The sequence below is a fragment of the Lactuca sativa genome, chromosome 3 (assembly GCF_002870075.4).
Source record: "Lactuca sativa cultivar Salinas chromosome 3, Lsat_Salinas_v11, whole genome shotgun sequence".
NCBI classification, from domain to species: Eukaryota; Viridiplantae; Streptophyta; class Magnoliopsida; order Asterales; family Asteraceae; genus Lactuca; species Lactuca sativa.
Window position 1 is genome coordinate 70,380,497 of NC_056625.2, and position 22,283 is coordinate 70,402,779.

The following is a 22,283-nucleotide window of genomic DNA, read 5'->3' on the forward strand; positions in this document are numbered from 1 at the left end:
TCAACCATAAGTTTTACATCAATCTACATACATCAAAAGAAAATAAATTATAATACCGAAACAAAATATAGTTTTAAAAGAATACAAACACATCAAAAAAGACCATCAAAGTTTATTATGCAAAATTGTTTTTTTCAATGTGTTTTTTTCAATTTAACCGATTCAACCGGGTTTTTGTAAAAATCGACCGGTTCATTCTGGTTCAGTAATAGACATAAAACCGGTGATAATTGAACATCTTCTTTTCCAGGTTTGGTTTCCGGTCCAACCGGTCGGTTCAAATTGATTTTTAAAACATTACTCTATATGTATATATTTTCAATTTTTTTTTACAAATGCAATTATATAGGTGCTTTTTAGTGCATTAAGTCTTTTTTTTTTTAAGTTTATCAGGAGAAAAGTTATCAGACTTTTAAAAAGCTGTACGCTTTTTATAAGATCCTGAACATTATATATATATATATATATATATATATATATATATATATATATATATATATATATATTAAAAAATAAGTTTTAGCGACGACACTGAACTTCGGCAACGATCATTGGAGAACTCTGGCCGGTGTAGAGTGGAGTAGCGTTAATAGTGTCGGCAATTATGATGACAACAACCTTTTGCGACGACAACAATACAGACCTTTTTAGTATTAGTCACGGAGCAATAATGACATCTCAGTAGCGATGACATGTTGTCACTAAAGGTACTAGAGGCGACTGTCCTTATATTTTTGGTCTACTTTTGCAGCCGCTAATACTAGCATTTCATCTTGTCTATTTTCCTATATGTGTAAATAAATTTCTAATGTTTATACAATCAAAATCAATTAAATAAAATAAATTTTTGTATAACCTATCACGTCTGCTGTTAAATAAATTCATAATGTTTATATAATCAAAATCAATTTATTAAAATGAATAAATGAAAACATTAATTCTAGAAATATAATCACAACTAACAAGATTGGTTTCCAATTCATTGAAAGAACAAAATTTATTTGAAAACATTAATGTTAGAAATATTTCAAAAGTTCTTAAGACAAAATGTAAAGGAATAATGTCACTGTAGTACAATGAAGTTTTGAGTTTGGTCCAATCTGATAATTTATGTCTTTTTTTTGTGCAATACGTCATCTAACTTTTAGTGTGCATGGTAATTAAGCAATTATCGTTAGTTTTTAACAATTTCTCTGTTAACTAGTTATCTAAATACATGAATGGTCCCTACGATTTAAATGTTTTACATAGTTGGTCCCTTACCCGTTATGATTTAAATTACACGATCAAAATCGCCACATTTATGAAACTTTGGGGACCAAAGTGTAAAATTCTTATCTTCTTCCCCGTTAAATCGTTTTTTGGGTTGCCCGAATCAAATTCCTTTTTCTCATTAGTAAAGAGAAATCAAATATCCTTCTAGGGTGACTGGACTTCGCTTAATTCCTTCACATTGCATCTGCTTACACATTTGAAACGTGGTATTTACCTTCACTCATCGAGCATAACACCCGATAATGGCAATCCAGGGAACAACATTTCTCTCGGGCATAATATCGAACATTTTTCTAGCAACATTGGTGTACCCAAATTTAGCTTAGAGGTTAATCAAGGAAGCAACAATGTATACATCACATGAGTACCAATTAATGATGAAATGTTTGATCTCAGCCACCACCGATCCTTCAAACCACCATATCAACTCCTTCACCCTACCTGAACCACTGTACACCACATTTGGATCACAATCGCCCTGCCACCATTAATGTTTCCCTGTATCGATCTGAAGCAAATCAGAAAATAGAAAGGTAAGGGGAGCCTTTGGATTGTGAATAACACACCTAGTGATTAATCGATCTAGAGAAGAAGGAAAAACTACAGTCGATTTTAAGAGAGAGAGAGAGAGAGAGAGAGAGAGAGAGGTTGTGATCATATCAAGAAGGGTGAAGAGGGAGAGCATACATGTAATCGATAGTGGGTGGGAGCACCTATCGATCGAAGCAAGAATAGGAAGAAGTGTGGGTCCGATTTCTAGTTTGATGTTGTGATTTTTGGTAGGGTGTCATCGATTTTGAAGAAGGAAAGAACTAGACACAGAGAAGTGTGATCGATCTTGAAAAAGGGGTTTGGATAGCTACAAATAAGATTAAAGGTGTATTGGGATGTGCCTATGTTGTTAGAAGAGTGGCGGTGCCGGTGAATAATTGGTTAAGAGACCAACTATGAAAAAAAATTAAATCATAGGAACCATTCGTGTAATTTAGAATAATAAGTTAACAGAGTAATTGTTAAAAACTAATGATAATGGCTTAATTGACATGCATAGTAAAAATTAGATGATCTATTGTGCAAAAAAAAAGACATAAATAATCAAATCAGACCAAACCCAAAACTTCATTCACTACAAGGAAAAAGGTCATTACCGGCGACAAAAGTCGCCAGTAAAAGTCCCAAAAGTCGTCGGTAATACTAATAGCGGCGACGCGTCGTCGGTACTGAGTCGCCGCTACTACCTCGTCGCTATTGATCAGTTTGTCGCCGCTAATGATAAAAGTCGCCGCTAATGAGTATTGTCGCCGCTAATAAGCTAGTCCCCGGTAATGACATCTGTCGCCGGTAAAAGTGTCACCGGCAAAAGTGTCGTCGGTAATAAGTTCTGTCGCCGGTAAAAGCGTCGCCAGTAATTTTTTTTCAAATTTTTTTTTAAATAATGATTTTGGTTGGCGGTGATAATGTCGCAGGTAAAAGTGTCGCCGGTAATAACAAATTGAAGAGGAAATCGGCGAAATGGTGAAGGAAATTGGAAGCAAACAGAAAGGAAAATGAAGAAGGGAGGGTTTCTGCGTGCGTTTTTTTTTTATCTGCGACAGGCAATAGCGGCGACACCAGACCCTTTACCGGCGACAATTAGTAATAGCGGCGACAAACTGGAGGGAAGGGTACCGTGTCATTTTTAGGGAATTATTAGCGGCGACTTTTTTAAACCTTTAGCGGCGACATCTGTGTCACCGGTATTAGGTTAGACAGGATAAGACACCCCATCCGTTGGATTGAATATCTCATCGAACGATTGAGATGCAACAGAGGGGGAAAGTGCGGATTCAGGTGACAACCCTTTAGCGGCGACACTATTACCGACGACAAGGGGCTTTACAGGTCGGTAATAGTGTCGCCGCTAAAAAGTATATTTCTTGTAGTGGTATTGTACTACAGTGACATTATCCCAAATGTAAAATTGGAAATTCGAATACTTGTAGAAATGAAAGTTTTGACATTGTTGTCTATTTACACTTTTGACTTTTAGATTCAACTATTTGGATAAATCAATTAAGAACTAATAATGTTTATTAAATCTTAAATTTAATGAAACTTGTACTTAATTAATCTATATGCTTTTAACAAACCCCATTTAAAAATAATATATTCACATGTATGAAGCAACATGCAGATACAAGTCAATGAGAAGAATATAGTTTTACAAGTTTTTGGTCAAACCCAGTTGGCGATCTAAAACAGTATCTATAAGTAACACCCTTTTCTATAATAATACCAAAAAACTCAACTTCCATGGCAGCTAGCTCGAGCATGGAGAAATCTATGTTTAGTTTCTTTAAGGTCAATGAAGAACATGATGATCAAACCATAGTCTCAAAAACCTCAGCACAGGTATTTCTTCCAGACTTTTATTTAGTTTTCTTGTTATGTATATAACTATTAATCCATATGTTTAAATAATTATATATATGTGTTGTTCAGGATGTTGAGATGGGTCAAGTTAGACAAGAGAATCAAAAGCTAAAACATACATTATCTATGGTTTTGAAGGATTATAATTCGTTGCAAACGCATTATAACGATTTTTTCCAACAAGAAATTCCCAAAAATACTAAAAATCTGGTTACCAATCAAGAAGGTGATCATGGAAATGAACTTATTTCCTTAAGCCTTGGAACACTTTCAAGTTATAAACAGAAGGATAGTCAGCAGAAGGTGAATTGCTTCAGTAAAACCAAAGATGGTGGTGATGAACAAGAACTCAAATTAGGGTTAGGCTGTGAATTTGACATGAAGAAAGATGAAAAAACACAGAATTTGGAACCACCTGTTCATAATTTGAAAAGTGAGAGAAGAGAGGATAATGATCTTTTAGATCAAATTCCTTTGAAGAAAGCTAGGGTTTCTGTTAAAGTTGTATGTGACACCCAAACGGTACGAATTATTCAAGAATTATACTACTATATATTTGTGTTTGCTTGTGTGTGTGCGTTTCTTAGCACATGTAGTGTGAGAGTTTCCATTCCAAAGTGAATTGAGCTCCTTGTGTCATTGAAATGTTATACCTAGCTAGGGTTATGAAGGAATAACTATTTTGTAGAAATGTATGCAAATGATGTTTGTTAAGATTTTTAATATAAATTCGTAAAATAATGTTGAACTTCGATGAATTACGATACAGATGAATGATGGATGTCAATGGAGGAAATATGGGCAGAAAATAGCGAAAGGAAATCCATGCCCTCGAGCATATTACAGATGCACGGTGTCTTCATCTTGCCCAGTCAGAAAACATGTAAATTCTTCTTCCTTTCTACTTTTCTTGAGAAAAATTAAGATAATTCCAAAAAATTCAACTCCTTATGTTCTTCCATGACAAATTATTGGATTTTAAAAATTTGAAGTCAACACAAAAATTTAAAGCCCACTTGCTTATTGACTGAAATGTAATAGGTCCAGAAACTAAAACATACTTTTTGCTCTATTGTGACGTAGATGTGTTTATACAAAGTCTTCCATGTAACAATTCAACCCTAAAGTTATAAACCAACCCAATAATTCATGGATCACCTTTCATCACAATTTTAAGTTGATCAAGAGATTATTGTTTTGTGCTAATAAATAACTTTGGATACTAGGATAGGTGTTACAAATTAACCTAATAACTTTTGGATTACCTTCCGATAGGTTTTAAGTTAATCTAGAGGTTATTAGGCTACTATAACTTTTGGATTAGCTTCTAATAGGTTTTAAATTGATCTAGAGGTTATTAGGATATTGAATAACTTTAGTCTAAATATGTTTTTATTTCTAATGAATTTCAAAATGATTATTTAGGTACAAAGATGTGCCGAGGATAGATCCGTACTAATCACCACCTACGAAGGAACTCACAATCACCCACTTTCAGTATCCGCAACGGCAATGGCTTCCACCACTTCCGCCGCCGCCTCAATGTTAAAATCCACCTCATCAACCTCACAACCAGGTCTCACCACCACTGCCACCTCCACCTCCTCCTCAACCGCCACCTTCTCCGGCCACCATGGCACAACCTACAATTCAAGGCCACCTCATCAATACCCATTTTACCTACCAAACACCACAATCTCCACCTACCAATCACACCCAACTATCACCCTTGATCTCACAACAAATCCTCATTTCTACAAATCAACTTCATCAAACTTTTTAAGAACTCAACCAAGGTTTTCTTCTTCATCATGTCTTAACTTCTCTTCACCGACTTCATCTTCTTCTTCTTCCATGGAATCAAACTACAAGAATCCTATTAATTTTTCATATCTTGGGAGACAAACATCTTATGAAACCCTTTATCAAAACCCATCAAACGATAATTTCCAGAGTAAATCAAATTCTTCAAATCATTCACCGGAGACAATTGCAGCCGCCACAAAAGCTTTGACTGCAAACCCGTCTTTCCGGTCAGCATTAGCGGCATCGATTACATCACTTGTCAGAAATGTCGGGGGTGGGGCCCGAATCTAATAATGACTTTTATTTTTTTTTGCATGTAACTTTTAAGTGAACACATTTTTGTTTCCACTTTTTTTTATATATATCGTCGTAATAAGCCGACTTTTGGTGTATGTAAATAGTCGAAATCAATGTGATTATGTGAAGTAACAAATTTTGAAATTCATGAATTCGTTTAATAGACAAGAAATATGAAAAATGAAATCTTGTTTGGATAAAAGAATACAATTTATTCAAAGAAAAAGAAATGAACTCTTTCAGAAATGATAAATGAGGAAGATCCAAGAAATGGTGTTATACTAATGATCTTCATATCAAAAAATGATGTCTTCATCTTTCCTTTTAGACCAACTACTAGCTGATGAAAGTGTCCCTCCTCTCCTTGAAGAAACAACAATCTTTTTAGCAGCTTCTTCTTTCTTTTCAATCTCTCTCTTTTTATACCCTTGAATCTTCTTTAGTCTAAAAAAATCTTCCCTTTCGAGTTCATCCAACTCTCCTTTAATATATGTCACAGTGTTCTCCAGTCTTGGCTTCACAACATTCTCCAAAGCATTAACCCTACGATTCGTGGTCTTGATTGCCACATCAAGGGTCAGAAATGATGTTTGAAGAGATGCAAGCTCAACAAGAACTTCAATGGCTTTCAGATAAGCAACACGTGATCCTTGTATTTGTTGTCCTCCTCTTGCAAGTCCAGTGAGGTCGTTTTTGGTCATTTCACCTTCTGTGAAATACTCAAATTTTGGTAACTTAACACCTGCAACATTCTCTTGGCGTGAACGAACCCTAACAGTGGCAGTTTGGACATTTTCTAAGACAATGTGTTTGATGTTTTCTCCTGCAACATACTTTGCTTCAGTTAGTGCAAATGAAGAAGATTTCATAACTGTTCCCATTGATTCCTTTGTGTTCACAATTTTCTTGAGAATTTGGCGAAATTGAACAGTTAAAGCATCACTCTTCTTCTTTAAAAGAGCATGGCCTCTTGTTGCACCAGTGAGCCGAGCTTTCACAACTGCAAGCATTGTAACTGTTGGAACAACATTCAATCTCTGGCTTTGGCCTGCCATCTTTGCCAAATATTTAAACCTGAGAAGAGAAGAAAAAAATGGAGTAGAAAAAACTTAAGGTATAAACAGTTCTTCCCAAATATTGATTTCTTAAATGGTATTCATATCTTACAATGCATATAAGAATGTCTGCAAAACATAAGTCTTGGCATCATTGTTGCATTATAAACCAAAAAATACCAACAAAAACTGAATCATAACATCCTAGAAATTACCATTAGTGGAATTGTTTAGAAAAGGAAAAGACAAAGAAACAGATTGTATAACTACTTAAAGCAATTATCCAATGGTGTTAATCAAAGGGTGTCCATTGTAATGTATAAACCGTGATTGAACAATAATTGACCTTTCAAATGATCGAGTTTCAATTTCAAAACAGGCATTATATTTTGATCGTTGTGAAAATTTTGACATTTACATGTAAATCGTATAATATAATCGAAACATCATGGATATTGAAAGAAATTCAGATTTAAGTATCAAATGCAGGAGTTTGAATCTGTCAAATCAAAATTGATTGTTTCAGAAGCCAATGTATGATGGAAATAAAGTTGAATCACAGTATCTAAACTCTCGTTCAATGAAGATCTATGTCCATTTGAGTGTTAGGGACTCGATTGATAATGAAATTCATAGAACAATTCTTAGATTGATATAATGTTACGAATACAAGAGTGTATGATAAACAGGGCCGAAAAAAAGCCCTCAAGAAACAGAACGTCGAACCTTGCGATGTGAGAATCTGCAAAATATAGAATGTATTCTCGATGATTTCCTTCTGAAAATATGAAATCGGAGAGAAATTAGTGTTATGGATCCTTTTGGATCATTCAATCATCGTAGTGAGAGACTGAATCTTGTGTTGTGTTCTGGGATTGTTGAGAGAGGAGACGGAATGAATGAACGTGTATGAGAGATAGGGAGAGAATTGTATGGAGTAATTTTCCAAAGTTTATAGTTTGACCACAAAAGTTGTGAAATTTTGCAAAAATTACAAATCTAGTAATATAATAACTGTGGGTGCAAATTTAAAATCAAAACCTTTAAAATATTACGAACAAGTTTTAATTTGGAAATGATTTCATGCTAATTAATTTAAGTATTTAACATTCTCTCGAAAGAGGAAAAGATAACGTAATTCGTGACTTGTTGTTTTTGAAGTGGAGCAGATCAATTAAACCAAAAAGTTCATTAAATAGTGAAAACATGAAAAATAGAAGAAACAACCATGCATAGATTCATTTTCGTAAACTATAATTTGGACCTTATATGTTTGGGTTGCATGATTTTAATTTGAGGATAATCCAGAAGAATGAGACAACTTTGAGTTTTGGCATAAAATCAAGTAGTCATTTTCTAAAAAAGTATTAGAGTCTATCGTTAACTGCAAAGCATGAAAATACTAATTTCTATCAACTGCATGACCCTAATGTTATGGATGAGATTTAAAATCGGAAAACCGGACCAGAATCGGAGTCAGAATCCGATCGAAACCGGAACATGCTAAACCGGTTCGGGATTGGGTCTAAATATTTGTCTTATCTGGATTCCGGGTATGAGTCCAACTGGTTCGGGTATTCCGGGTTTTAGAACCGGATTTAAAAGAGGGAACTAGAACCGGGTATTCTTGGTTTAGAACCAGATGTGAAATAGAAAACTGGACCGGGCTAATATTTTTGAACTTTAATCATGTTTAGTAATTGTTTTTGGATATATTCATCAATTTTAGAGATGAAACTTTTTACTTATTGTTTCCACGTTATAACATAAGTACTAAATTAATGATTTCAAAGCATAAAAAAAGTCTATATCTATCTTATAACATCTTAATTTTGCTCAATTTCCATATAAAATTACATAAGTTATATTAAGTCCTATAATTAATTATATTATCAACCCAAAATGTTGTATTTTTTTCTCAAAAGTTCCAATGGGTGTTTAATAGATTAAACCTAGTGGATTAAACAAGTTACATTACTTTCTTGCCAAATACAACATTATATATGAAAACCATCGCTGAATGAATACTTTGAGCAAAAAAAATTGCCAAATTTAAGGGTTTTTGGTTCCAAATTTCTGAGTGTGCGATACCATTTCCAGGTTTCTGGCTCTTTCCGAGTGTAGTACACAAATCTGGTTCCAATTTTCAATTTCCGGTTTCATACCCACTTTACCCAGTCTGATACCCGGAACTCAACCGAAACCGATTCCTATATATCGGTCCGGTTCTCGGGTCTTATAATCCATCAAATCCGGTTTCTGAATTTTTCGGGCTCCGGTCCAACGGTTCAGATTTGGACTCATTTCCATCCCTGTGTTATGTTAGGTTTATTAATTTTATATTTTCAACACCATTTCTGTAAGTTCTATGAAACACATAAATCATTTTGTAAAATCACTATTACTATTAGGCAGGGATAATTTATGTATTTTTTGTAAAATAAAGACCATTTCTATTACTTCACTATTAGGTGAAGACCATTTCTGCAAATTTGTGAAAGACAAGGACAATTTCCAAAATTTTGCTATTAGACATGGATTAGTAATTTTGTGAAATTGTTTCTTATAAGTATAAGGACCGTAAAAAAATGTCTAAGTAAAGACCTCTTCGTAAATTCGAGGGCAATTTCTGACAATTTTTTTGTACAAAGGGACATCATATGTAACATTCTCACTATTAGAGAATAGACATGAACCATTTTGTAACTTTGTTAAAAATAGGGACCAAATATCTAATTTTTCCATTAGGAACGAACCATCCCTATAACTTTTTGAAATTGTTATTTTGTGTAATTTTTTCTATACGTACCTTTTCTAAATTCAAGGCCCATTTCTATAAAATAAAATAAAATCTATATAGTTGCCTCTTATATAACATTCTAGATAAACCGACCATCCCCTTGAAACAAGATCAAAGAGAATAGAGGGAGTGAAATATGTAGGCAGTGGTAAACTCTTCTTTCTTTCCGGTAATAGAAGGTAAGCTCATCTTTTTATTGTTTGTGTCAAGACTCAACTTCGTCAAATAGGTTGACTGATCGGATCGATTTCACTAGGCTAAACTCATTAGCCTAGGTGCTCAACATGACCCGCAGAAGGTATTTATGTATTATTCTAAAGTATAACGTGCTAATAACAAAAAAATAATGTTTTTTTTTTGTTTTAAATACATGAATTTTCAATGTAAAATCATAAATAAGAAAAAGAAAATAGAAGTATATTCTTATAATTAGAATTAAATGAAGGTTGGATTTCATAGTCCAATCATGCTATTTATCTAAAAATAAAATACATTCCCCTTTGACTAAGGAATTTAAATACATTGCTATTAATGGTAACAATCAAGTACATTGCCTCATTGACTTAGATGGCTATCCCATAGTACCGAATGATATAAAATATAAAATGTCTATTATACCCTTTCCTCACATTCACTCTCCTAAAGTAGGAATCATGGTGGTAAGAAATGTTATTCAAAACAGTTGTATAGAGATCACCGGAACCATACAAAAATGCAAGAAATGTTGTCATGGTTCTTCCTTGCAATTGCATCTTTAATCGGTTGCTTTGAAGCTGCCCATGCATCTTTCGTTATTCAATGCTTCTTTATATGAAATAATTAAAAAGAAAAAAAAAACATTTCTTAGATTTACGTTTAGGCAACAATTGACATGGGTTATCATGCAGTAATTGAACTACAATTGACAACTGATGAACAAATGGTATGTTGGTAAAGTAATATAATTACATAAATTGTTTAATAATAAAACATTATAATAGGAAGAAATAGATGTATAATTCTATAATAAACAAATAAGTGGAACGATGTCGTTATTTCTTTCGTTTAATTGTAACGCCCCGTTCTTGAAATATCTATTTATGGGTTCGTGAGATCAAGAGTAAGGGCGTTTCAGTCTTTCATGAGCAATGGGTTATTATTCGGGAAGGTTTCGGATCGGGGTGTGTTGCTAGAGGCGTAGATCTTCTCGCCACCTTTCGTGCATATAAAGTTCGTCGGAAACGGATCTAGAATGAAGGAGTTATGATATTTTAAAGATATTGACATTTATGGCCCATAATGGAGAAAAGTGATGAAAAAGACCATGCATGCGTTTGGGGACACACGTGGGTACGCCCAGCATAAGCTGGGTTACGCCCAACATAGTAGGGTGAGTGATCGCGGGTACCAGGACGCGTACGCCCAGCGTACGCCTAGAGTCATTAAACCCTAATTTTTGGGTCATCCACTATAAAAGGAACATTATGGTTCCAACCCTAGCCTCCTTAAACACTCTCTTATCCTCAGAAACCCTAGATAGCCGTCCCACCTCCATTGTTGGGTGTGTTTGACCTTGGAAAGCTTGTTTTGGCAAAGGAGAGCCTAGAAGAAGAAATAGGAAGTTGTCAAAGAAGGAGTTGAGTGGCTGGAGCTTGTAGATCTGGAAAGACATCATCTTTTGAGGCTCTTTTGAGGTATGAAATTATGATCTTGATGTCTAATCTCTTAGATGTCCTCTAGTACAAGTTTATGGACCTTTTGGTCCCAAGATTGGGTCTTGGTGAGTTAAGCTCGTTTCTAAGACCAGGGTTGCCTCCCTTAGAGTCATATGAGTCCTATAAGCAGTAAAGTTCCAACCTTTGGGGGTTCTATTAAGCCCATGCATGAGATCTACTTCTCGTGTGGGATGAAGAAGATCATTTTGGAAGTTTGAGTTGGTTTGAGCCATATTAAGTCACCAAGTCAATGACTTTATGGTTTAAGTCGTGAAATAAGACCTGGATCTGAGTTTGTAGCCCTTGGAATGGAGTAGTAAGCACTTAATGAGGAAATGACTTAACAGAGCACTACGTTGAGCGTACGTGCAGGTACGCCCAGTGTACTCGTCATGGAGCTGGTACGCTAAGCGTATGTTGAGTTACGCCTCGTTTAATGCTGCCAGTTGGGCCTTGAGTATTTGGGCCTCGGTGTGGGCTGCGCTTTGGACTTTGAGTCTTTGGGCCTTAGTGGGCCATCAGGAGTCAAGGAAGATGGTCCAAGTATGGGTGTTGGGCTTAGGGTAAGGCCCAATAAGGAGAATGGGCCCAATGTAGCAAATTGGGCCATTAGTGGGCTCGAGAGCTTACCTAGTGTTGGGCCTTTCATATTTTGATTGTAGGCCTTAGTCGTGGACCCATTTGGGTTAAGGGTAAAATGGTCAATTTACCCTTGGAAGGATATTGTGCTTGGGCTAATGGTTATGTTGCTACTTTGGATAGTTCGGGATTCTTGGTGAGGCGGTGGTTCGGGCATCTGCTTCTTCAGTTCAGAGTTTCGGCAGTTGCGAGGTGAGTTATCCTCACTATATCGACAGGGTCTACGGCACCAAGGTCGGCCCTTTATCGGATGGAAATTCGGGTAGTTGTTTGTTATGTTATTGCTTTGTTATGTTTGCATCCTGGTAGTTAGGATGGTATATGTTAGAGGCCTGGTTAGGGTCGGTATCCTGGTTATAGGATGATGATATGCTAGTGACCGTTAGGTCGGAATCCTGGTAGGGATGCGCTACGTATGTGATCTGCTAGATTGGTTGATTTGTAGTGAATGGTTATATGATCATATGTTTATGTGCACATGGTTGTTTGACTGGGGTTGTGTTGAGGCGGGTCCTGCTTTATGATGTAGGCCAACATACCCAGGGCGGACCGGTTATCTCGAAGGCCCAGCGAGCGGTCCGGATAGGCTGTAGGCCCCAAGAGGGCGGACCAGACGTGCCGAGGCTCGGAGAATGGACCAGGCCGACTGAAGGTCCGGTGCGGTGGACCAGTCATACTGTAGACTCAGATAGTGGACCAGGTGGATTGAAGGCCCGGTACGGGCGGACCAATCACACTGTAGACTCGATGTATATGGCTAGATTCGGATGGTGGACCATTTGGACTGTAGGCCGATGTGGTGGACCAGTCACACAGTAGACCCGAAATGCATGGTTGTTCTGCGTCCTGTTGCGATATGACATGTTATGTGTATGGTATATGTGGTTGGTATTTTGAGGGTATCTCACTAAGCTTTCGGGCTTACAGTTGTGGTTTAAATGTTTCAGGTACTTTAGGAGACCGTGGCAAGGGAAAAGCATGATCGTATCGCTCCTCATGTTTTATGTGTTTATGATGTGGTTCTAAGAAATACTCTGGTAATAAATGTATTGAAAACCTTTTTGTAATAACTTTATGAAATTGGGTTGTGTTTGAAAGGTTTAAATTGGTTGGAATTTTTAGAGCGTTACATTAATAGAGACAAACAAATATACCCTCCACTCCGACCCGTGGAAATTTCAACAAATGTCATTTTTTCCTTCTAAATAATCATTTAAGCCACTCCACAAGATCACCTGCCATAAGTTTATTACATACAAATATTGTAATGGCAAATCTACATAAGGGTGAGCATGATGCGGTTTTTGGTCAAAACCAAATCGAAAACCGCAACTTCGGTTTTTTAAAGTTTATAAATCATACCGTGTGGTTTTTATGCGGTTCGGTTTTTGCAGTTTTTTGTTAGGTTTTTTTTTGCCTTTTTGCTAAACCTCAAATATTTCAGCGAGTTATTTTGACTCAGATGAGGAGTGTTAATCACTTTTTGGAGATGAAGCGATACCACCCTCTTGGTTTGAAATCAAAATATATAACCACACATCCAACATATTTTTAATGCTTGAATATACTACAAATTAAACATAATATTTTGTTTGATAGATAAATACGATAATATCAGTTAATGTATTTATAAAAATGATACTATCATCACTAGTACTCTTTATATTTAAATATTAAAAAATATCATAAACATTATTTGTTATTGTAAATATCATTGAATAAATACTTAAAAATATACAATCATCCTGTGATAGATAAGATAGATATTTATATTTATAGAAATTTTAATTGTAGTTTTTGGTTCTTACAAATATCAACACTATATATATATATATATATATATATATATATATATATATATATATATATATATATGCGGTGCGGTTCGGTTTTTGTTGCGGTTTTTGCAAGACTAGAAACCGCAAAGCACTGAGCAGTTTCGGTTTTTGCAAAACTAAAAACCGCACCATCGGTTTTCATTTCGGTGTCGGTTTTTCGGTTTCGGTTTATGCGGTTTTTTTGGTTTGCGGTTCGGTTTTTGCTCACCCTTAAATCTTCAATATTTTAAAGTTAGTGACCCAAATTATATTATAAGTATTAGGCAACCATGAGAAAACAACCTTTTTTCCATTAAATTGTTTGTTTTCTCGACTTTCTGGAGTTCACTGAAACGAGACTATTACCGACGTGTAAATATTAAATGATTTTACACACAATAAGAAGAAAATGGTTAGATAAATCCAATTTAATGGATTGTCACATCCTTTATCATTTATTTTATTTATTGTTGTTTTTTAAATAATTAATTACCATGAAATTAAAAATTAAAAACTATAGTTAAAAGTAACATTAATTAAATATTGCAAATTTGACATAAAAAACAATATATATATATATATATATATATATATATATATATATATATATATGTGTGTGTGTGTGTGTGTGTATGAGTGTGTGACAGAGAGAAAGAGGGGGGAGGAAGAGTGTAGAGTTCAATGATGATTGAATTCTCCATTCTATTGAATCATTTTCATTACCCCACAATGGGGACTTGTAACATCCTATTTGAAATAAAGTAATTAAATAATAAACCTGGAACCCTAAGATGTAAATTATAATTTATATTATTTTACAATGGTCCTAAAACCAATAATATTTAGCGGAGAGTGGTTTCGAGGAACCAAATGATATATTTTAGACTTTCGGGGGTTAAAGTGTAATTTCAGTATTTGTATTTTGTAAAAAATTTTAGAAGTTAGGGTGTGTTTGGTTAAGTATTGGGCTAGATTTGAAAGAGATTTCAGAAGGCAGGGGCTAAATCATAAATTTCGGATTCATTTTGACAAGATTAATAGATGGAGGGGTCATTGTTGTTATTATGGGGAGAAGTTTCATTGCCGCCAACAGCACCGACTGTAGGTGCAACTTTTGTTGTCGATTCGTCGTGCGCCATCGGTATGATTGGGTTTATTTCACGAGAAAAAGGCAGGTTTGTGTGTGTGCTTCTTCTGATGTTGCGTATCGTGCATTGTGTATGTTTGTTGGCTGATAATTGCGAATAACCACCATGGCCGCTAGCCATGGTGGCTGTCGTTTCTATCACTTCGTTTGCCGCCACCAGCCACTGTAGGGGGTGGCTGTGTGTGTGTTATGGTGTTGTGTTGCGATGGTTTAGGGCTACAGTAGCGTTTCTTGGCCAGAGATCCGTAAAAAGACCCCCCCGCCACCACCGTGAGGTGGTAGCTGCCACTCTCTACCACTTCTTGCCGCCACAAGGTGGTTGTGCATGTGTATTATATTTAGTTGTGTTATTTTTGGGATAGTGTGTTGTATTATTGTAATCGTATCGGAATAATCAAAAGAAAAACTCATAACCACCACCGTGAGGTGGTGGCTGCTGCCACCTGCCGCCATGTTGGGTGGCGGTGTACTTTGTTTGCGTTAACTTGCCTTTGCATGCTTGGACATAATTGGACTAGAACCGTAACCACCACCGTGAGGTGGTAGCCGCCGCCGTGAGCCACCGTGTGCCGTCGTTGACCACCATTACCCGAGGTGGTAGTGGGTGGTGCCCGACCTAGGAAAAACCCTAATTGACCTAATGAAACCCTAATGGGCCTAAGAACTTAGCTTTTGGGCCTAATTGGGTTGTGATGGGTTGGAAACCCTAATTTTGGAAACGTGTATTTTGGATTCGTCGGGACCCACGTTTAGACCGTTGGATTTGGGATTATGAATTAATCCCGACCACACTATATGATTGGCCTAGTAGATTTATGGACTTAATTGATTAAGTCATTAATGGGTTAAGTAGGAACACTTAATCCTAATTGTCAATTTATGTGAAAAACCCTAATTGGGAGTGGGTTCTTATTGGGCTAAGCTGCTGTGGGCCTTTGTGGGCAAATTGGGAACATATTTATGGACTAAGGAAATTATTGGGCCTTAGGATAAGACCTATTAGAGAGGCTTGGGCCCACTTTGGAAAATTGGACGATAGGTAGGCTATAATTGGGCCTTGAGGATTGTTAGCTATTGGGCCATCAGAATGCCAATTGTTTGGTTTAGAATAATTAGTTGGGCCTTAAAATAAGTCCATGTAGAGGTTTGGGCCCAATTTGGAAAAGTGGGCCATATGTTGGGCCTTGGTTGATTATTAGGCTTTTGGGCCTTCAAAGTGTGAGTTTGAGCCTTGGTTTTAAACCAAGCTAGGTTAGGGGTAACATGGTCCATTTACCCCAAGTGTAGACTTACGGTTATGTATTGGAACCCAATTATTAATTGGGTGTCGCTTTGATGATTGACAGTTCGGGAATCTATCAACCAGTAGCTAGAGTTTTATCTGTGGGACTTCAACAGTGTCAGGTGAATCTTCTCACCATACCAATGGGTCTAAGGGTCTGTTTGTTATTATCTGACTGGGACCGAGTCAGCGATTTGGGCTGACTCGGTCAGACGACATATGTTTGATAAGCGGCTTTCTCAATTAGAAACGTCTGGCCCATATGATTTCTCGCTCAAATTTGAAGACGCTGCTGACTGAAAAAAAAAAAAGACTTTCATACCCTCTCTTTTCTTTCTTCCAATCGTGACCTAAAAGAGAAACAACAAAGAAATTGGCCGCCATCGACAACTCCTTCCATTGTTGTCGTCCCTCCCTCCCTCAGTCCGGCCGAAAGATCTTCCCTCTGATTCGAGCTCCGGCGAGAAAGACGTCAAAACAGGTACCTTCCTCGTTTTTTTTCTGTGAAATCAGAAAATTGTTTTTCCTTCTCCATCGTTTTTTCTATCAAAACAGGTACTTCAAAAAAAAATTGTATATGATTTGTGAAATCTGAAATAAGAAATTGGTTTAGTAATCAAAAATTGTACTTGGCCAGTTAATGTGGAGTGAAATAGTTCGATATCATTAAGAAATATTGAACCAAAAAAGTGTTTCTTATTAATATATATATATATATATATATATATATATATATATATATATATATATGTATATATATTATATATTCAATGATGACATGAAATTACTAATTTTAGTTTTGATTTACAATTTTTTTATGTTGTTAAATGACAATTTAAGTATTGCATCCATAGTTAAATATTCTCTTGGTATTATGTTATCAACCTTTATATGAATATGATGTGCAAACAATGGAATATATAGAATGAAACACTATGATTGATACACAACAAATGTACATAATTTTTTGTTGTTAGAAATTAGAATCCATTGAAGGTAATCTTTTTTTTTGTGTATAAGCTATGAAATTTCAAATCTTTTTTTTTTTGTATAAGCTATCTTGGCGATATTGACTTGTGTGTAATTTACATATTCTATGACAATCTGTATGTTTTTATAATTATTCAGCAATTTCATCCATCATTATATATAACAACAGGGTAAAATGGTCATTTTTCATCACTCAGCACATTCAATCAGATGTACAATCAAACAACAAGATTTCTAACTCAGTCAGAATTTCTTACCCAGACAGACCTTTCCCAGTCAGCACTTTCTCAATCAGCAACTATCAAACGGGGCCTCAGTCACCAAGGTCGGGCCATTTTATGATATGTGGTACACTAGATGTAATAGAGATGTATGGTATGATAGTTAGCTTTATGCTAAGTGGTATGCTAGTGATTATGTGATATTTGCATGGAAGACACAGGGGGAGCCCGTGGCGGTTCGATATAAGACCATGTGGGGGAACCCATGGCATTCCTAGGTAAAGATCATGTGAGGGAGCCCATGGCATTCCTAGGTAAAGATCATGTGAGGGAGCCCATGGCATGATGGTATAAGACCCTGGGGGAGCCCACGACATCCTTATATGTTTATGTATGTGTTATGTAGTATGATAGATACTTCTGTGATATATGATATGCTAGTTGTTTATGTGTGTTATTGCATAGAAGACCCTGGGGGAGCCCGTGGCAGTTGGATATAAGAATATGTGGGGGAGCCCATGGCATTCCTAGGTAAAGACCATGAGAAGAGCCCATGGCATGAAGGTATAAGACCCTGGGGGGAGCCCACGACATCCTTATATGTTGATATGCATGGCTTATGTGGTAGAGATAGCTTTTATAGCTAATATGACATGTGGTATGTGGTAGAGATAGCTTGTATAGCTAATATGATATGTGGTATGTGTTACAGATAACTTTTATAGCTAATATGATATGTGTTATTTGGATTGTGTGTGGGGTATGCTCTGGGAAACTCAATAAGCTTTGTGCTTACGGTTTATAGTTTTGGTTTCAAGTATCATCGATTTGGAAAAGAAGGGCTCGGATTGATCGCAATGCACACACCTATGATTTCCGCAATGAATGGTTTTGGGATGAAATCTAATAAATGTTTTACTTAATGATGATTTGAAATGTTTGAAATAAATGATATCAATGTTTTAGCTATATTAAAAATGAAATTTTTACCCTTGATTTTTGGGTCGTTACAGGACTTTATAATGGGGATTTTGAGTTTAATGAGATTAAACTCCCCATTAAACTTTCATTAGAGATGGCCTAATCACCTTGAAAATACATTTAATCACATGCCATGGACCTTATTTGTACATCATTTACATGTACATTTTTTAGTAGAAAATTGAATTACCCTTAGGCCTTAACTCTATTGTATTTTACAACCAACCATAAAGTAATATAGCATTTGACTTTTTATGTGTAGGATGTGTTAGTACGATTGTCTTCACCGTGCATGTACCTACATGAAGACCAGATAACAAGACTGTTGAATATGTAAACATTTTTTATTCTTATTATTATAAGAAAACTCGATGGAAACACATAAACTTTAAATTTTCCTTTCATGAAACAACCCAAAAATACGACCCAAAAATTTTTGTTTTTAATATAATCGAAACTGCAATCAGAGCATCATGTAATAAAACCATACGGGTTGCATTCCAAAACATAGTAAAACATTGTGCGGAAAAACTGTATCATGCTACATCAGGTGAAACATCTAAATCAATCCCAGGCTAAAGCTGAAGCGGTGGTGTGTGCGATGCCGTCATCCAGAGCTCTTCCCTTTGCTTGCGGAAGTACCTGAAACCAAAACTGAAACTGTAAGCACGAAGCTTAGTGAGCTCCCCCAAACTACCACATACCATACAATAACACATAAACACATATTGGGCCTTGCCCACTGCATCGGGCCGAAACCCGGAAACTGCATCGGACCAAAGTCCGGAACTGGCTGGGACTTTGTCCCCTGCATCGGACCGAAGTCCGGAACTAACTGCATCGGACCGAAGTCCGGAACTGACTGCATCGGACCGAGTCCGGAACTGACTGGAACCGTGTCCCCTGCATCGGACCGAGGTCCGGGACTGACTGCACATAGCATAGCATATCATAACCATTTATATTGCATACTGCATCGGGCCGTGGCCCGGAACATAAACACATACACATAGCGCACAAAACATGTCTGAACCACGAAGGCATCAAACATACGAACTACTACATCGGACCGAAGTCCGGAAACTACTATTAACTGGACGGGCCGGCATTGTGGCCTTAGACCCGTCCCTACGGAAAGGAGACTCACCTCGTAAGCTAACGGATGAGTGTGCGGCTCGGAAAGCTAACGGCTGCTGCTCCTGAATCTCCTCGGCTACAAATCCATAAACACATCAATCAATCACTAGCACTATACTCAGGGTAAAATGACCCTTTTACCCTTGGTCAAAGTTGACTTACTCAGGGCTGACTCGCCGAGTCGGGATACCCGACTCGCCGAGTCCTAGATTCTCCGCTCAACTCTTACATGCTGTTACTCGTCGAGTGTGGCATCGACTCGACGGGTACCCTCTGGATCCAAGAACTCAGATGATCTTCATCCGACTCGCCGAGTCAGATGAACAGACTCGACGAGTTGTTCTTAATCCTTAAGGAGATTGCCTTGGACTCGCCGAGTTGTATGAACAACTCGCCGAGTCCCTCCATTACTGAGTCTACTCTTAACTCGCTGAGTCCACTCCCTAACTCACCTAGTCCACTCGACACTGAAGAAACTGGAGAACTCGGGACCCGCGACGTGACTCGTCGAGTCGTTCTTCCGACTCGCCGAGTCGCCGCCATGCAACATATTTTTACTCGATTTCTCTTGAATCCAACACATGCAAATGATAGATCTAGGTCCATTAAGCTGTTTTACCACGTAAAGTTTCCAACTTTACGTGCACAACTACATGAATGAGGGAAATAAGGCTAAAATATGCACAATAAGGGTAGATCCATGGCTAATAAGCAATGTAACCCCAAAAAGACAGTGGATCTGGACTCTTCAACACCCCAACACTCAGATCCATAGGTGTTTCGGCTTAACAATACAATCAAGCAAGCATAAAGCTTGGAACAAGCATCAAATAGCCCTTAAAAGAGCTCTAATGGAAGTTTAAGCATGAAACCAGAAGGGGACTCCGAAAATACCTGAATAAGTTCACCCTTGACCTTGGATCTTGGCACTAGAACTCGTTTCCTTGCTTCCTTCTTCTTCTTCTTCTTCACTCCTTCACCAAAATGGAATAAAATCACTATAAGCTCACAAGAGGAAAGGTTTAGGGTTTCTCACAGTGTTAACAGGGGAAAGTGACGAGATGGAGGCTATAATGGGGTTTAAATAGTGAGCAAACCCGGGGAGTTAGGGTTTCACCCAGACGGATGGACTCGCCGAGTCCAAGATATGGACTCGTCGAGTCTCCGGCTCCCGCATGCCCAAGATGCGCGACCCGACTCGGCGAGTCAGGCTAGAACTCGCCGAGTCCCTCTTGAAAACTTAGCCCAAAACAAATTAATTAACATACCGGAAACGGGTCGTTACAATTCTCCCCCACTTGTTTCAGACTTCGTCCTCGAAGTCTGCTACGGCTGGATCTGCGAATAACTCCGGGTAGTGCGTTCTCATTTCTTCTTCAGCCTCCCATGTCCATTCAGACCCCTTCCGATGTTGCCACTGCACTTTTACCAGCTGAATTACCTTGTTCCTCAAGGTCTTGGTCTTTCGCTCCAAAATTGCTATTGGTTTCTCGATATAATTCAAGCCGCTATCGACCTGGATATCGTCCAAGGGAACGACCGCTGACTCGTCCACTAAACACTTCCTCAACTGCGACACGTGGAAGGTGTTGTGTATCAAACTGAGCTCCTCCGGAAGATCTAACCGATAAGCAACCCGACCCACCCGGGCCGAAACCCTGAAAGGACCAATAAATCTGGGGCCCAATTTGCCCCTCTTCCGGAACCTGATGACACCTTTCCAAGGTGAGACTTTCAGGAGAACCATATCTCCCACCTGGAACTCCAAGTCTGAACGCCTCCTGTCGGCGTAGCTCTTCTGCCGACTCTGCGCAGTCTGCAGTCTACTACGGACCTGCTGGATCAGCTCCGTCGTCTTGAGCACCACTTCGGTGCTCCCCATGACCCGCTGACCGACCTCGCCCCAACAAATCGGGGTCCTGCACTTCCTGCCATATAACATCTCAAAAGGAGGTCGATCAATGCTCGCATGATAACTGTTGTTATACGAGAATTCCGCTAAGGGAAGATACGTATCCCAACAGCCCCCAAAGTCCAGAACACATGCCCTAAGCATGTCCTCGAGAGTCTGAATCGTCCTCTCACTCTGCCCGTCAGTCTGAGGATGGAAAGCGGTGCTGAAATGGAGACGAGTACCCATCTCGTCATGAAACCGCTTCCAAAATCTGGACGTGAAGCGAACATCTCGGTCTGACACCACCGATACCGGCACTCCGTGACGTGCCACAATCTCTCGCACATAGATATCGGCTAACTTTTCCGCCGATATACTCTCCTGGATCGGAATAAAATGGGCACTCTTCGTCAACCGATCCACCACTACCCATATCGAATCTACTCCGCGTGCGGTCCTGGGAAGTTTGGTGATAAAATCCATGGTGATGTCCTCCCACTTCCACACGGGAATATCCAACGGCTGCATCTTGCCGTGAGGTCTCTGGTGCTCCGCCTTGACCTTCCGGCAGGTCAAGCACCTCTCAACGTACCAAGCGACGTCCCGCTTCATGCAGGGCCACCAATAATCAGGTCGAAGATCTCGATACATCTTCGTCGCCCCTGGATGGATAGAAAATCGAGACTTATGAGCCTCGTCCATCAATATCTGCCGTACCCCACCCCAGTACGGTACCCACACCCTACCATGAAGCGTCATCAAACCCCGGCTGTCGTAGTCGAACGAAGCTACTCGACCCACTATCCTCTCGCACTTCTGCCTTTCCTCCTTGAGAC

At 38.0% G+C, this 22,283-nt stretch overlaps 2 protein-coding genes across 2 annotated transcripts; one reads left to right on the forward strand and one right to left on the reverse strand.

Moving 5' to 3' along the window:
* The first annotated feature begins 3,506 nt into the window (after positions 1-3,506).
* On the forward strand, positions 3,507-5,885 carry LOC111891140 (WRKY transcription factor 72A). Its single transcript, XM_023887222.3, has 4 exons — positions 3,507-3,666; positions 3,757-4,209; positions 4,457-4,570; positions 5,113-5,885. Exons 1-4 carry the CDS (start codon positions 3,568-3,570, stop codon positions 5,782-5,784), a joined length of 1,338 nt encoding a protein of 445 aa, XP_023742990.1. The 5' UTR covers positions 3,507-3,567; the 3' UTR covers positions 5,785-5,885.
* A 166-nt stretch (positions 5,886-6,051) lies between these two features.
* On the reverse strand, positions 6,052-6,899 carry LOC111891141 (V-type proton ATPase subunit D). The gene has a single exon (XM_023887223.3). It carries the CDS (start codon positions 6,843-6,845, stop codon positions 6,087-6,089), a length of 759 nt encoding a protein of 252 aa, XP_023742991.1. The 5' UTR covers positions 6,846-6,899; the 3' UTR covers positions 6,052-6,086.
* Between the last annotated feature and the right edge of the window lie 15,384 nt (positions 6,900-22,283).